This window comes from Colobus angolensis, unplaced genomic scaffold (assembly GCF_000951035.1).
Source record: "Colobus angolensis palliatus isolate OR3802 unplaced genomic scaffold, Cang.pa_1.0 Scaffold24, whole genome shotgun sequence".
Classification (NCBI taxonomy): Eukaryota; Metazoa; Chordata; class Mammalia; order Primates; family Cercopithecidae; genus Colobus; species Colobus angolensis.
Window position 1 is genome coordinate 10,459,656 of NW_012115599.1, and position 16,392 is coordinate 10,476,047.

The following is a 16,392-nucleotide window of genomic DNA, read 5'->3' on the forward strand; positions in this document are numbered from 1 at the left end:
AGCTGGGACTACAGGCGCCCGCCACCTCGCCCGGCTAGTTTTTTGTATTTTTTTAGTAGAGACGGGGTTTCACTGTGTTAGCCAGGATGGTTTCCATCTCCTGACCTTGTGATCCGCCCGTCTCGGCCTCCCAAAGTGCTAGGATTACAGGCTTGAGCCACCGCGCCCTGCCCAGATTTGGGGTATATTTTGAAGTAGAAACATTTAAGACTTGATGATGGGACAGGAGGGGGAATAAGGGAAAGAGAGGAATTGAGTGTGTTTCCTACATTTCTGTTTGAAGCTGTTGACTTTACAGCAACTCCACAGGCAGGTATGAGACCCCATGCCCAGATGAGGAAACTGAGATGAAGTAGCTTGTCAGGGCCACATGTGGCCATATGGAGACTCCGGTTCAGATGCATCTGAGGCCAGAGCTCCTGCTCTCTTCCCTTGGCCATGTAGTGTGAGAGGGACAATTATTACAATAATTAATAACAATAAAAAAGCAAATTGCCCCAGGAAGGAGAGCTCTTTAAGCCATGTGAAAATTGCTTTTTAGACCTCAGTGACGTTGCTTGGCAGCGAAACAGAGCATGCGGGTAAGAACGGGATCTGAAAGGGGAGATGGGTAAATGCCAGGGGCTACGTGCCAAGGCCTCTCTCCTCCTAGCTCCCGCCCTGCTTTCCTCGGATTACTTCTGCCTTTTAGGTCTGGGAGCCAGGCAGGAGGAGATGGGAAACCCTCCAATTCTCCTCTTCAGTCATTTGTTTGGGAGCAGCTCTGAGAGGCTGAGGATGGGAAGCAGGACAGTGAGGATAAGAGGGAGCATTGCTGGCCCAGATGGGGCTTTGGGAGACCTTGGCTTTGGTAGTGCAAGCACTCCCCAGGGCACCTTTAAATGAGCTTGAGTTTCAGAGTTCAGAGTTCAAATTTCTGCATGCCTTTTGACAAGCCGGTGACACCAGGCACATCACTCAGCCTATAGAATGGGAGCAAAGTCTACTTTCTGGCATTGATATGGAATGTAAATAGAGTGTCACAGGCTAGGTACATAACAAAGGACTTGGCACAGATTATAGACTTGATGGGTGTCATCTCTCTCCCACCCCGTTTGCCAGATGTTTATGGTGAATTGCTCTATGCAGAAATGGGGTGATGCTGGTCAGTACCTCAGGGGCCTCTGTGGGACCATTAGGATTCCTGTTGTTGTTTTGTTTTTTTGTTTTTGCAATTCCTACACTCAACTTTCTCAACTTTTTTTTTGAGACGGAACCTCACTCTGTCGCCCAGGCTGGAATGCAGTGGTGCGATCACGGCTCACTGCAACCTCTGCTTCCCGGGTTCAAGCGATTCTCCTGCCTCAACCTCCCAAATAGCTGGGACTACAGTGTCCACTACCATGCCTGGATAATTTTTGTATTTTTAGGAGAGACTGGGTTTCACCATATTGGTCAGGCTGGTTTCGAATTGCTGACCTCAGGTGATCCACCTGCCTCAGCCTCCCAAAGTGCTGGGATTACAAGTGTGAGCCACCGTGCCCAGCCTTCTGTTTCTTTTTTTTTTTTTTTTTTTTTTTTTTTTTTTTGATACAGGGTCTTGCTCTGTCACCCAGGCTAGAGTGCAGTGGTGTGATCATGGCTCTCTGCAGCCTTGACCTCCTGGGCTCAAGAGATCCTCCCACCCCAGCCTTTTGAGTAGCTGGGACTACAGATGCATACCACCACACCCGGCTAATTTTGTTTATTTTTTGTAGAGACAGGGTCTCCCTATATTGCCCACGCTGGTCTCAAACTCCTGGCCTCAAGTGATCCTCCTGCCTCAGCCTCCCAAAGTGTTGGGATTATAAGTGTGAGCCACCAGGCCCAGCCAGGATTCCTGTTTCTACCTGACCTTGGCTCTCCTGTCCCCACTCTCTCCTCAAGGAAGGCTGTACAACCAGTGGGCAGTGGTGGGCAAGGGTAGTAGGGCTTGGGTCCTGCTAAAGCCAAGCTTTAGGGAGCGGAGAGGGGAGAATATGGAGCATTCTTAGGTGCCATTTTCATTCTCCACAGGCCTTTATTGAGCACTTATTGTATGCCAGGCATTGCATTGCAACTTACTATGTGAGTTTAATCTCAGAAAACTCCTGGGAGGGTGGGACTGTTATTACCCCTTCTTTACACATAGGAATACTGATGCACAGAGAAGCTAAGTGACATGACAGAGGCCATACAGCAAGTAAGGGACAGAGTTGGGTGTTGCATCCAGAGAGGAAGCTTGAAGTCTATGCTCTCAATGCCTCCACTTTTCACCCAAGGTTGGAGGGATGCTTAGGGTGAATTGTTGGGAGGAAGATAAACCATCTTTTCTTGACCTTTTTAGACTCATGAATGTCTTTGGGTATCTAATGAAAGCTCTCCAGAAGAATGTATCCATATGTATGGTATCCGTATATACCAATATGCCATACTTTGCATACTGGGGACCCATGACCTCCATTAGGGGTCCTGCTGCAGAAAAATGTTTCTTTCTATGCTGCAGCCAAAGCCTTTGCTCAGTGCATTGATGCAGTACTAATGGGCTTTGTTTAGAGACAACCAGGGATGGTCAGTTCACCCAGCATCTCAGTTCAAGAGCAAACATGTCTCCTCTCTGGCTGACGATTCCCTGAGGCAGAGGCTATGTCTCCTGGTCAGATTGGGCTCCCTGAGGGCAGGGTTGTATCTCCCTCTCAGACTGGTACACTCCAGCCTCTACCCATACCTTTCTTTCTTTCTTTTTTTTTTTTTTTTTGGTTTGTTGTTGTTTTAGAGATGAGATCTCACTGTGTTGCCCAGGCTAGTCTCAAACTCCTGAGCTCAAGTGATCCTCCCTCCTTGGCCTCCTGAGTAGCTAAGACTATATGTGCCCAGCTTCTTTCTTAAGTGCCCCCAGATGGGAGGTGTTACCCTGTGGCCTCTCTTTTAGCACCTGCCAGGGGCTCCCATTTTGCCCTTCCAGTGCTTTCTGTCCTTGCTGTGGCCTTGGAGACTTCTGACCTCACAGTCCAGTGAATGACTGTTTTCTCACTGCCAGTGAATTGGAAATGGTTCCTCAAGGGTAAGCGGGGAGGAGAGGGGCTCTTGGCTCTGCTTCCTTGGCCTTGATTTAAGGGACAAAAGGAGCCAGGCTCCAGGCTGCTATGCAGACAGCGGAAGGGTTGTATGCTCTTTAAAAAAAAATACGTTTTTCCGGTTAAAAAAAATTTCTCTTTGTGCTCTCCAAAGACAGAAAGTGGAGAAAAAGTACTTGTGGTCTGGTCTTGTCTGTGCCCTGGTGTCTTGGGCCCTTCCTCAGGGCGGAAGACCCGGTTTCCTCCCCCAGGCTTTTGGCTGTGTGCCTGTGGGCAAGTGACTCACTGCCCCTGGGCCTGGAAGTCCTCAGTGGATCAGGGTGAGGATCAGTGGGGGAAGGCGCTGTACCTCAAAGAACCTTCTGGTGCTGCACATGTGTGTGGTGTTGTCTGTGACTTTGCAGCGGGAGAAACTGAGGCCCTAAGAGACAGTGTCTCAACGTGGTGTTTGGACGGCTGCCATCAGAGACATAATAGTGGGATATCTTGGGGGCACTTGTGTAAACATAGCTTCTGGAGCCCTGCTTCAGACCTACACAGCCAGACTCTGGGAACAGAGCCGAGGAACTGCCATTTTATACCCGAGGGCAGGGGTGAGCCCCAGAAGTGCGAGGCCCATTGTTCATGGGGAGAAGCCACCTGTCCAAAGCCAAGAGAGGAGGTTTAGCAGGCCCTGAGGCTTCTGTCTGGACAGGCAGTTAGGAAGAGGGATGGATGGAGGCACTTGTGGACGAGGTGTGGGATTAGAGAGAGTGTAGGGTGCAGAGACCTAGGTGAGAGGCAGAAGGCCCTCGAGGCTGAGAGTGGGGAATGGAAGGGAGGCTGAAGAGGGGCTGAGTTGGGGAAGGGACTCAGAAAGGAGCCCTGGAAGTGTGTTGAGGCGGGCTTTTTCCTTGGACCTGGGAGGGTGGAGGTTGCTTGTGCTGTGCTTGTCACCAAGTGTGCCTGAGCATCCACTGGGAGAGTGACGGCTCCGCTCAGCACCAGGCTGAGGACAGCTGACCTCTCTGACAAGCCTGATGAGGCCCCAGGTGCTCCACATATCGAATCTCCACAGCAGCCCTGAACTATTTTTACTCCCCCCACCCCGCTTTACAGATAGGGAAACTGAGGCACAAGGTGAGCAAACCCAGCTTGTCTAACTGCAGAGCCCATGCACTTAACTACTACATGCCACAGCTGAGAGGAAGTGCAAGGGGCTGTCCCTGAGCTTGACCGTGCGCCACCCAGACAGAGGCTTCACTCACCCATCTGGCCATTCTTTTTGGTCGTCCTTCATCCATCCAGCTTGCCAGGCCACTACGCTGACTCAGGTGCTAGGCTGGCCTGTGGTAGGGTGGGGAACCCTGCCGTGGAGGCATGCACAGCTCGTGTGAGAGACGGATACACCTATGATTTTGCAACCGAGCGTGTACAGAGTATGTAATGGGGTCCTACAAGTCACACGGCTGCACACTACAGGCCAGAGAGCGCTCAGGGGAGAGGAGAGGAAGTAGCTGTCCATCAGTGTCCAGGAAAGGCAAAACTGAGGAAGGACAGGAATAGTCTGGAAAGATGACAAGAATAATTTCAGGAGAGTGGAGGAAACAGGGTTTGCTTTATCCTTGGGTGCTGGTTGCCAGGGTGACCCACGTTGCACGACTCGGTGAGGGTCTTGAGGTCACCGGGCAAGGAGTCAGGTGGTTAGACTCTGTTTCTTAGTCTAGCTGTGTGCCTCTAGCCCACCTGGGAAGTGGGCAGGACCAGGAAAAGCCCCATTTACTTGTCTGATAAGACCTCCCCCTCCCACCCCCCATAACACATGCGCGCAAGCACACACACATGCGCGCGCGCACGCACACACACACACGCAAACACACATGCACACGCACACACACAAACACACACACGTATCTAGGCTGACATCCAGGGTCTCACTCTCTCCCTAGCCTGGATATGACCAGACCCGAGTTCTAGAGCCACACTTGGAGGAGACCCAGACCTTGGAGGAGTCCAGTGTTGCCCTTCGGAGTCTCACAGTCCTGATTTGTAAAGGAGTTGGGAAAGGTGACCTCTGAGGTCCTCTCCAGCTTGAACATTCGAGGATTTTATGTCATTGCTGAATTCCATTATAGAATTCAAAGATAAACCTAAAGCGCTTGCTTTAGTAGAGAAGTCCCCCTCCTCCTTATCACTTTCAGCTCCTCACTGTGCCTCAGGTTCCGCTACTGCAGAGTCATCTTTGGTCTCAAGGCATTGCTCCTTTGTTTAAATCAGGATAGACACCCCTACCCCCAAATTTAGCACACTTCCGGATGAGAATGTAGGCCCAGGGATGTCAGCCCGCCTCGGAGTGAATGATTGTACGTAGAAGTGGTGTCTTCGGAGAGACTGTAGAGTAGAGCTGTCTCCAGGGTGAGTGAAGTAGCAGCCCCTGCTGCCTACTTCTCAGAGCTGCCTTGTGTGTCATTCATCTGATGCTGTCTGTGGAGGGCTGGGAGGTTTATCAGATGGTTTCCAGAGTGACAGCTGACTGGGAGCAGGTCTGGTCTGGTGGAGGGGCTGGTTGGGGCCAGGAGAGAGGTGGTTGCCTGTGGGGTCAGGGAGGCCTAGCTGGGGGCGGCTGCCTTTGGGGAGTGGCCCCTGGATGTAGAGACTGGAGTCGGGGAGGGGTGAGAGTTCTCCAGGGACTGGTTTCCTGAAGCTGTTTGGGAATTCCTCTCTTGGGGGCATCTGTGGGAATCTGCTCAGGGACTGGAGCTGGGGGGATTCATGAATGTGATCTGGGGCTTCCCCAGGCACCAAAGGATGCCATGTGTAGGCCTCAGGTTACTGCTGCGTCTGTCTGTCTGTTGGTTGATCTTTGGCTCCCACCTTAGGGTGCGGGGCATGAGTAGTAGGGTTGATTATGGGGTCAAGTTGCCCAACAGACTGTCACTGCTGAGGGCTTTGGTGACAGTGACTCAGGGTAAGGCCTCCTTCTAGACCTTTCTGTCTCTACCACTGCTTGCTGTGGGCCACGGCCGCCCTTTGCCTCTCCCTGGTCTTTCGTGTCCCCATCATGGAGGAGAAAGAGGAACAGATCCTCCTCAGGGCCTCATCTAGCTCTGACATTTGTTCGTTTTGTTTTGTTGTTGTTGTTGCTGCTGCTGTTTTGAGAAAGGCTGGAGTGCAGTGGTGTAGTCTCAGCTCACTGCAACCTCCATCTCCCCGGTTCAAGTGATCCTCCTGCCTCAGGCTCCTGAGTAGTTGGGATTACAGGTGCATACCACCATGCCGGGCTAATTTTGTATTTTTAGTAGAGATGGGTTTCACCATGTTGGCCAGGCTGGTCTCGAACTCCTAACCTCAAGTGATCCACCTGCCTCAGCCTCCCAAAGTGCTGGGATTACAGGCGCGAGCCACCGTGCCCGGCCTAGCTCTGATATTTGAAGCTGGCTTTCACGAAGCAACACAGACCAGTGTTGACTGTTTCTTTTCTCTGGAAAAGCAGTTCAAGTGGCAGAGGCACCTGTGGGGGGTTTGGGAGTGGAGAAGGAAGGTGACAAGATCCCTTGGGACCTCTGGAAGGGAGGCAGGACAAGGCTGAGATGGTTGGGAAAAGAACCAAGACTTGAGGGCAGTGTTGGCAGGAGCGGCCACACAGGCAGGAAGGGCTTGCCTGGCAGCTCGCCAGGGGAGCGGGGAAGGGGAGACCCGGTCAGCATGGGATGCATTCATGGGTAGGTCTCCTGGCGGCCCCTGGGGCTCAGTCCCTCTGCGACTTCGGAGAGACTGTAGGGCAGAGCTGTCTCCGGGGTGAGTGAAGAAGCTGAGCAGTTCGTCCTCCAGCACCTTCCTGTTGGTTGAGTGCTGCCCTTTGGGAACATAAATGCTGCCCTTTGGGAGCATAAACTTTCCAGCTCTTTCAGACAGCCTGCCCGAGAAAGCCCTCAGGCGAGAAATAGACACAAGAGGAAACCATGGTTGTGTACAGGAACTGTGAGGGCTGAGGGGATCCAGGCAGGGCATCAACAGCCTTCAAGACTGATACTACCGTCTCGTTGCACTGATGAGGAAACAGGCTGAGAGAGGTTGAATGACTTCCCGGCCAGTGACTGCGTTTCCACTGGGATGTGTTGCTTCCTGACAGCAGCAGGTCACTGTGAAACGAGGGATACCAGATGCGCAGGATATAGGCACTTCCCCTCCACTTCCACATCTGTAAGATGGGACAACGCCTGCCCAGGACCAACCTTGAAGGGCAGCATGAGAATCGGAGAGCTCATGTTTGTAAAACAGCGCACTGCCTGACCCGTCACCAGGGCTCAGTAACTGGGAGCCTTTATTGCATGGAGGCAGGACAATGGGAGCTTAGCACCTGTTGAAAGACAGTTCTGTCCCCAAATGTTGTGTCCATCATCTTGCTGCTGTACCATCCAGTCTGATTATCAGGGCCATGTATTAGCCTTAGCCCCGGTCTTGACCACAGAAGGACGTTATCCAAATGAGTCTACTTCCCCTGGGAGGTGTAATTCATTAATCCGTCAGCACAGATGAGACCATCGAATAAACTGGCTGTAAGTAGAGCCTTGAGAAAATGGGAGACTAGATGGATATGTTCTGATTGCTTTATTTTATTGTTTTGAGAAGCAGAGAAGTGATTAAAGGAGAGCTTCCAGAAAGGGCTAAGACACTGGGCAGTTTGGGAAATCGCCCAATGGTGAGGGGCTGTGTGACACAGGGTACCAGGGCCAGGGTACCTACCTGGAGTGCTTGTGGTGATGATGGAGGTGGGAGGTAGGGAGCTCTGCACACCTTAGGCAGGTGAGCTGAGGAGCCTCCAGGGCCTGCCCAGTGCCTGGCTTTTAATGAAGTCTAATAAACGATTGTGGAACTCTTTTGCTTGAGGCAGGCCAGAGGCAGCCTCCAGGTCTCAGTAACAGCCTGAATCCCCTGAGGTCACCTCCTCTCAGCTGGCCGTGCTAACCCCTCCTCTCTCCCCCTCTTTCAGGAACCTCTTGGACAAAGACATGTTTTCCAAGTCCGACCCACGTAAGTCCTGCTCTGACAGTAAGAACGGTAACAATAATAGTGACAACGCTATGACTAATTACAGCGGCAATGCTTGGGCCCTTACTGAGTGCTAACCATGTGCCAGGCGCTGTTTAATGCTTCGCCCATAGTGTCTGAGAAAGATAACTGCAGAGATTTGACCGTTCCCAGCCCACACGCTTGTGAAGCCTCAACACAACAGAGCAGGCTGGGAGGAGCTGGAGGTCTGGGGCCACAGGGTCCCAGAGAAACCAGTATGCCTAAGAGCTCCAATTGGCTGGCGGGTGATCTGGTGGGATGAGCACTGACTTTGGAGTTTCCAGGTTCTAGCCTTGAGCAGTGCCACCCAAGTGTGTGACCTGGATAGGTCTTTGACCACCTCTGAGCCTCAGTTTTCCCATCTGTAAAGTGGGACTGATGATAATCAGAGGCCTCATGAAACTGCTCTGGGCTGTAAAGGAGCAATGCGGGTTTCTGATGCTCTCCCCCACCACACCTCTGCCTGTCCTCCATCACGCCCACCTCTCTACCTGCCTCACACTTCAGACCCTTGCTGTGGCCTAGAAGCCAATGGCCCCGAGCCTCCTCCTAAAGGTTGCCCCTTGCAGGCACACCTAGTCTCCCTTCTCCAACGCAACCCCTCTGAATTGGTGCATCTAGAACCCTGTCCAGGCTTGGGGGGCCAGATTCCTAGACTCATTCACCAAGATCTCAGCCACCCCAGGAGACACCCTCTACCCCTACCCAGATCCAATAGTGCTACCCAGGCTGGGTCTGCTGAGGCGCCTGCCCATCCAGGATCCTTTTCATCTGGGACCCCTCCTTCCTCTTGGCCTGAGGTATTAATCCATTGTTTCTCCTCTCCCCACAGTGTGCGTCATGTATACCCAAGGGATGGAGAACAAGCAGTGGCGGGAGGTAGGTGCAGTCCCTTCCCACACCAGAAACACTAGCTTGTTCCTGTCTGTCTGCCTGTCTGACTCTAATTCGGGAGGAATTTCCCTGACATGTTTCTAACTGCAGCATCTAAGCCCTGCTGAAGGCTAGCAAGGTATGCAAACCATGGACTCTCATCCCTGTTGTTGCATGAAGAGACTGAAGACGGAGGGGATGGTTCCTGCCCTCAGGAAGCCCCAGTCTGAGGGGAGACATAGCCATGTCCTCAGGGAGTCCCAGTCTCAGGGAGACGCAGAAGGAGTCCGTGCCCATTAAGACCCTAGTGTGCTGGCTGGAGGCATGAGTGCAGCTTCTAGCACCAGGCCTCATCCACAGCAACCTTCCTTCCCACGGTTTCTGACTAAAGTGAGCGTGGCTTCAGTGAAGTGACTTCCCTGCTCAGAAAATTTTGTTGACTCCCTTCTGCATTGAATCAAGTCCCAGCTCCAAAACCCACCCTGGCTTCCAAAACCCACCCCAACCCAGGACGACGCCCTTTGCCAGCCTCATCTCATTTCCAATCTCCTCCCCACCCCCACTCCATGTGCCTTTTGTCCCTTGTAACAGGGAGTAGGGGGAGAGGGCTGACTTAAAGGGCCCACTCCCAAGAATGGCAGGGACATTTGTGAGGTGAATGGGGTTTCCTAGATACCCTCACTCTATTCCCCACCCCGCGGCCAGAGGAATCCTATTAAAACCCGGGTCAAATTCTGTCTATTTTCTGCTCAGAGCCTTCCTGTGGCTCCCATCACGCAAAACCACTGTGCCTTCATGGCCCCCCAGTCCCCACATGTTGTGACTTCCTTTCCCTGCTGACCTAATCTCCTGACGCTGAGCCCCTCCCCACTCCACTCCAGTCACATGGCCCCTCCCGCCTCAGGGCCTTTTCACCTGCTCTTCCTTTTTCCTGGAGTGCTCTTTTCCCACATGGCTCAGTGGCCCTTCCATGCTTCCCTAAGGTTTTAACTCAGATGTCACCCTGTGGAGGCCTCCTCTGGCCACCCTGTCTGACGTTCCAACCTTCCAACACTTCTTATTCCTCTTAACTTGTTTTTATTTGAGAAAGGGTCTTCCTCTGTCACCTAGGCTGGAGTGCAGTGGTGTGATCACGACTCACTGAAGCTTCAAACTCTTGGGCTCAAATGATCCTCCGGCCTCAGCTTCGGGTATTTAGGACTGCAGGCACATGCCACCATGCCTGGCTAATTAAAAAAAATTTTTTTTTCTTTTGTAGCTATGAGGTCTCAGCATGTGTCCAGGCTGGTCTGGAACTCCTGGACTCAAGCAATCCTCCTGCCTTTGCCTCCCAAACTGCTGGGATTATAGACATATGCCACCCTGCCAGGCTACTTATTTATCTTGTTTGTCATGTTGTCATGTGTCAGCTCCATGAGGGCAGAGATTTTCATCTGCTTTATTCACAACTATATTCGGAGCACCTAGAACAGTCCAGCAGACAGTAGGTGCTTAATACATGGTTATTTTTTAAAAATGAATGGATTAGGAATTAGCCAGGCATGGTGGCGCGTACCTACAGTCCCAGCTATTTGGGAAGCTGAGGCAGGAGAATTGCTTGAAGCCAAGAGGCGGAGGTTGCAGTGAGCCGAGATCGAACCACTGCACTCCAGCCTGGGCGACAGAGCGAGATTCCATCTCAAAAAAAAAAAAAAAAAAGAATGGATTAGGAAAGGGAGCTGGGCCTACAGAGGCTGACAAGGCCATGGTGGCTGTTGCCACATTGCTACCTCTGCCTCCTCCCTCCCTCACTGAGTTCTCACGGGATAATGTTTTCAGGTGGAAAGAGGAAACAGAAGAAGGGGAATTAGGTGAGGATGCGGGGTCATGGGAGCCTCTAGCTCCTGTTTGAACAACAAAACCTCCCTCCTTTCTCTTGGAGAAGAGGATCTGGCTGAGCAAGGACAAGGTTGAAGTCCAGGAGGTGAGGGGCCGAGGGAGGAATGTTGTTTTCTTTCACGGTGGGAGGTGGGGTGCGCTTGCTGGGCGGCAGAGCTGAAGCCAGCTTGCAGGGACCTTCATGGCTGCCTGAGCTGGCTGGAGATTGTACTTGCTCCAGGTGATCAGAAGAGGCACCAGAATGGGGGGAGAGGTGATTTACCCAAAGGTGTGGCCCTATTGGCCTTGGCAGCCCCACCCCATGCCCGTCTCCACTGACTCCTGGGAGGGAGGCTGGTGGGCTCCTGATAGAGACTCTGCCTGGGATCTCCACTAAGAGATGGGTAGGAGGCAGCTGTGAAGAACAGAAGGATGTAGGCTTATCCCCAGGGTCCAAGGAAAGGGGAAGGGAGGGGGACAGTGCACAAAATGACCAATGCCGAAAGCCTGAGGGTGAGGAGGCCTTCCCAGACTTAATAAAGGCTTAATAAAGTCTTAAATCAAGTCTGAGTGACACTTCAGTAACCCAGGCTTTGTTAATGAATTTCCCTTCTTCGTTGGTGGACTAGCTGGAACTGTCTCCCTCTGCCCCCGGTCCCCAGGCTTGGTGGGACCAAGAGGCTGAAAGGGGTGAAGTTTATTTATGAAACATGTGGGAAGTTCATCTGTAAAACAAATAAAAAAAAGAAAGAAAGAAAACATGTGGGGGCCGGGCTCAGTGGCTCACGCCTGTAATCCTAGCACTGTGGGAGGCAGAGGTGGGCGGATCACTTGAGGTCAGGAATTCAGGACTGGCCTGGACAACATGGAGAAAACCCATCTCTACTAAAAATACAAAAATTAGCTGGATATGGCCCATGCCCGTAGTTCCAGCTACTTGGGAGGCTGAGGCAGGAGAATCACTTGAACCCGGGAGGCGGAGGTTGCAGTGAGCTGAGATCGCGCCACTGCACTCCAGCCTGGGCGACAGAGCAAGATTCTTCTCAAAGCAAAAACGTTGCCATTGCACCTGTAATCCCAGCTACTCGGGAGACTGAGACACGAGAATCGCTTGAACCCGAGAGGCAGAGGTTGCAGTGAGACAAGATCGCACCACTGCACTCCAGCCTGGGTGACAGAGTGGGATCCTGTCTCAGAAAAAGCAAAAACAAAAACAAAAAAAAATGTGGGAAATATTTCCACAGGGGCTGGGCTAAAGTTTACTATTCCACCCTGTCCGAGAGTCTATGCCAATTAAAGCATAAACCAGATTGCTACGGAAACATTTAGCCTGCTTAAGTGAACTACTTACTTTTGAGGCCTTTTGGCTACGCTTCATAGAAACCAGGAATGTGTTAATGTCTTCGTGATTCTTGAAGGAAAGTCTGGAAGGGCTCTTCAGAAGGGCACTCTTTGGCGAGCCATTAATTACATTCTGTAATTGAGAGTTGTCTGCATTTGGTTGAGGGTTTCTAATTATCCAAGTCACATCTTGTTACTACACCCACCACAGGGTGGAGTAGAGGCCAGACCGGTAGCCTTGGTGTGGAATACACCTGTGCTTGCTCCTGACTCCAGCCCTTTCTGGAGGTGGGACCTAGAGCAAGTTACTTAACCTCTCTGCACCTCAGGCATCAGAGGGTAACTGATTCCACATCTGGCATCAGAGGGTAACTCCTACCTTATAGGCCTGTAGTGAGGGTGAAACGAGATGACGGAAGTAAAGTGCCTTGGTGCATGGTCAGTGCTTAGTAAATATTCATTATATGGCATCATCCAAAGTGTTTGGGGCCTTGCTAGTTGCTCTTCTCATCTCAGTTAGTATTTGCAACAGGAAGCATTTATGAAGTGCCAGGCAATATACCAGGGGCTGGGAAAGATAGGGAGATGGATCAAAAGAACAGAGCTTCACCAAATGTATGAATTGGAACTAGATATGCAGCCTGGGAGGGGAGACGCATGTGGATGAACAATCCTAATAGGAAATGATGAGAAGGGAAGTATGGATGGAAGAAAATGGGAATTCAGGGAGGGAAAGTTGCAGCCGGAAGGCCACGTTCAACTAAGGCATTTTGACAGGTCATTTGGATTTTTTTTAATGGAATTTGAGCCCAAACACAAGCCATTTGCCTGGGGTGCATGATGTGGAGCAGAGGAGGTATGGGTTGGAAGGAACTTTCAAGATCATCTGGCTCAACCTCCTCATTCTACAGATGGGGCAGGACTGGCCTCAGTCTGCGGAGAAGATGAGTTGAGCTCCGTTTCAAGTTTCAGTGATGTGCGAAGACAAAACCCAGGGGCTCAGTAGCATCCTGCACTGTTGAGGGATGTAATAAAGGGGTGGATAGGGTTCAAGGAAATCAATGAAAGATGGTGAGTCTCAAGGGTAGCAATAGGAGGGAGCCATTACCACTCCAGGCCTGGGGAGGAAGGGGAATCCTGGTTTCTGGAATCCCAGGGGACTTCCAAATGGGACCAGGAGCCCCAGTGGAGGGACGTAGTCAACTCAGGCAACCTCACTCTCTTCCTGCCCTCCTATCTCCTGCTGGTGTCTCCCATTGGTGGAACCTCACTAGGAGACCTAGGGCCAACAGATCACTGGGGCAGTCAACTTGGGTCAGCCTTCCTGGGCACAGAGCAGTGTGGGGAAAGGCTGGGAGTGGAACCAGAGGGGCCAACGGAGGCCGTGTAGCACAGACAGAGGAGCATGGCTGGTGTTCAGGATGTGAGGCTTGCAAGATAGAGGAAGAGTCAATACAGGGAGTTCATGGATGTCAGGCTGAGGACAGCTGGAGTTGTAGAGTGAGAATATTGGAACAGAAGGGTCTGTAAAAATCAAGGAGGCTGACCTCATTTATGAGAGGTGAGCAGGACCCATGCCCAGACTCCAGGAGTGAAGATGGCAGAGCTCAGCCACATGGGCCACCCCTAGGGCACATGCTGTTTCACACAGCTTTATTTATTTATTTATTTATTTATTTTTGAGTGGAGTTTCACTCTTTTTGCCCAGGCTGGAGTGCAATAGCATGATCTTGGCTCGCTGCAATCTCTGCCTCCCAGGTTCAAATGATTCTCCTGCCTCAGCCTCCCGGGTAGCTGGGATTACAGCTGTGCACCATCATGCTCAGCTAATTTTATATTTTTAGTAGAGATGGGGTTTCACCATCTTGGCTGGGCTGGTCTCAGATGATCCATCTGCCTCAGCCTCCCAAAATGCTGGGATTACAGGTGTGAGCCCCCACACCCAGCCTTCACACAGCTTTTTGTGGAGAAAGGAAGATGCATTTAAACATACTGGGGATAGCCTAGCCAACATGGCAAAACCCCGTCCCTACTGAAAATATAAAAATTAGACAGGCATGGTGACGCACACTTGTGGTCCCAGCTACTTGGGAGGCTGAGTCAGGAGAATCGCTTGAACCCAGGAGACAGAGGTTGCAGTAATCCTAGACTGCACCACTGCTCTCCAGCCTGGGCAACAGAACACGACCCTGTCTTGAAAGCAAACAAACAAACATACTGGGGATGGGAGAGGGGCTGTAATTCCTTGCTTGATTCTCTGTGCGACCCACAGAGGAAAGTATCAGAAATGGAGAATTAAAGAAAAGTCCAGATTGTCTCTATGGAACTGCCCCTGGATGGAAGACTGCCCTTGCAAATAAACAGGAACCATTCCCACCACTCCTCCATCTAGTTCATTGCCCTTCAGGAACAAATCACCTCTCTGTTACCACAATCCTGGCTGAGAAATAATAATGCTGTGATCAGAGGGGGAGTCAAGTGCAGGCACAGCACTTTCTCTGTAGTGGGGTTTGCATGAGGCTGCAGATAAGCCAACCCCAGGAGGGATGAAATCTGCTCTCGTGGCCCCTGGCTGCTGGCTTTCAGCTGGTTTTAACCATTTGGATCATTTCTATGCCTTCTGAGAAAACTCCATCTTCCCAGCACCTAAATATGTCACCACATTTCATGAAAATTGACTCAAGATGTAATTTTAGCCTAGAAAATCAAGCACTGTTTGCATCAAGGCAGGCCAGGGCCTGCTGCATGTCCTGGGGAAGGCAGGATGGCCAGGTGGGAAGAGTCTCAGAAATGCTCTCACTGGGAAGAGGGACACAAGAGGGAACCCCTCTAGGTTCCCCATTTGAAAAGTGGGTATGGAGATCCCTACCCCTCCCTCACCAGGCCGCTGTCATGGCTGAGGGCCTGTTGGAAAAAGAAATGGGAATCACGGAATCTTAGGGTGTCCAGCAGATCGCCCCATACCACTGCAGTCATGTGGCCCCAGCCACCACACCCACATGTCCCTGCCAAAGCGCTCAGTCTCTTTTTTGAGCAAAATTATCCTGTTTAACTTTTCACCAGCAGCTGAGATTGATGGTTCATCTCTAAATATTCTGAACCATCTTCTTCGGGGCAACTTGACGTGTGTCTTCACATAACCTTGATGCTGCGAGCATGTGTTGGGCACCGTCTCAGTCCGTTCAGGCTGCTATAACAAAAATACCATAAACTGGGTAGCTTATGACCAATAGAAATTTATTTGCACAGTTCTGGAGGCCAGGAAGTCCAATATCAAGGCACCAGCAAATTCAATGTCTGGTGAGGGCCGGTTCCGTCTTGCTGTGTCCTCACATGGTGGGAGGGATGAACACACTCTAATCCCATTCATGAGGGCTCTGCCCTCCTAACCTAATCACCTCCCCAAAGTCTCACCTCTGAATACCATCACAGTGAGGTAAGAATTTCAACATAAATTTCGGAGGGACACAAACATTCAGACTACAGCAGCACCTACTATGTGCCGGGGGATGAATTCTGGGGGTGCAAAGGGGGACCAGACACTGCCTACAACTGGAGGAGCTCACTTTCAACCCAGGGAGATGATACCAACAACACTAATGATAATGGCAAACACATGACAGCAATGTGCCAGACACTGTTCTGTTCTTTTTGAGATGGCATCTTGCTATGTCGCCCAGGCTGGAGTACAATGGCACAATCACTGCGCACTGCAACCTCCACCTCCCGGGTTCAAGCGATTCTCCTGCCTCAGCCTCCTGAGTAGCTGGGATTACAGGCGTGTGCCACCACGCTTGACTAATTTTGTATTTTTAGTAGAGATGGGGTTGGTTTCAGGCTGGTCTTGAACTCCTGACCTCCAGTGATTCACCTGCCTAGGCCTCCCAAAGTGTTGGGATTGCAGGTGTGAGCCACCGTGCCCTACCATAGACACTGTTCTAAGTACTTTACCTGCATTAACTCAATGAATCCTCACAACAATCCTATGAAGGAGGTATTATTATTATTGGCCCTATTTGACAGAGGAGGAAACTGAGGCTTTTTATATCACCATTTCCTGTCCCTTTACCAACCTGAGCACTCGTCCTGGACAGCATGTGTCCCTGCCATCCCCTTCTGCAGCCCAGAGCATCATGGGCTGGCTCCCTCCACACAGGAGCTCGCCCTAGATCATCACTGTCCTCCCTGCTGGCCT

The 16,392-nt window shown here is 51.4% G+C and overlaps 1 protein-coding gene across 2 annotated transcripts in view; it reads left to right on the forward strand.

Moving 5' to 3' along the window:
- CPNE5 (copine V) overlaps positions 1–16,392 on the forward strand; it is a 98,520-nt gene that overhangs the window by 9,004 nt on the left and 73,124 nt on the right. For both annotated transcript variants that reach the window (XM_011945321.1, XM_011945320.1), the window contains exons 2-3: positions 8,047–8,087; positions 8,959–9,005. In XM_011945321.1, coding sequence (XP_011800711.1) covers positions 8,047–8,087; positions 8,959–9,005 — 88 coding nt within the window. The remainder of the gene's footprint in view (positions 1–8,046; positions 8,088–8,958; positions 9,006–16,392) is intronic.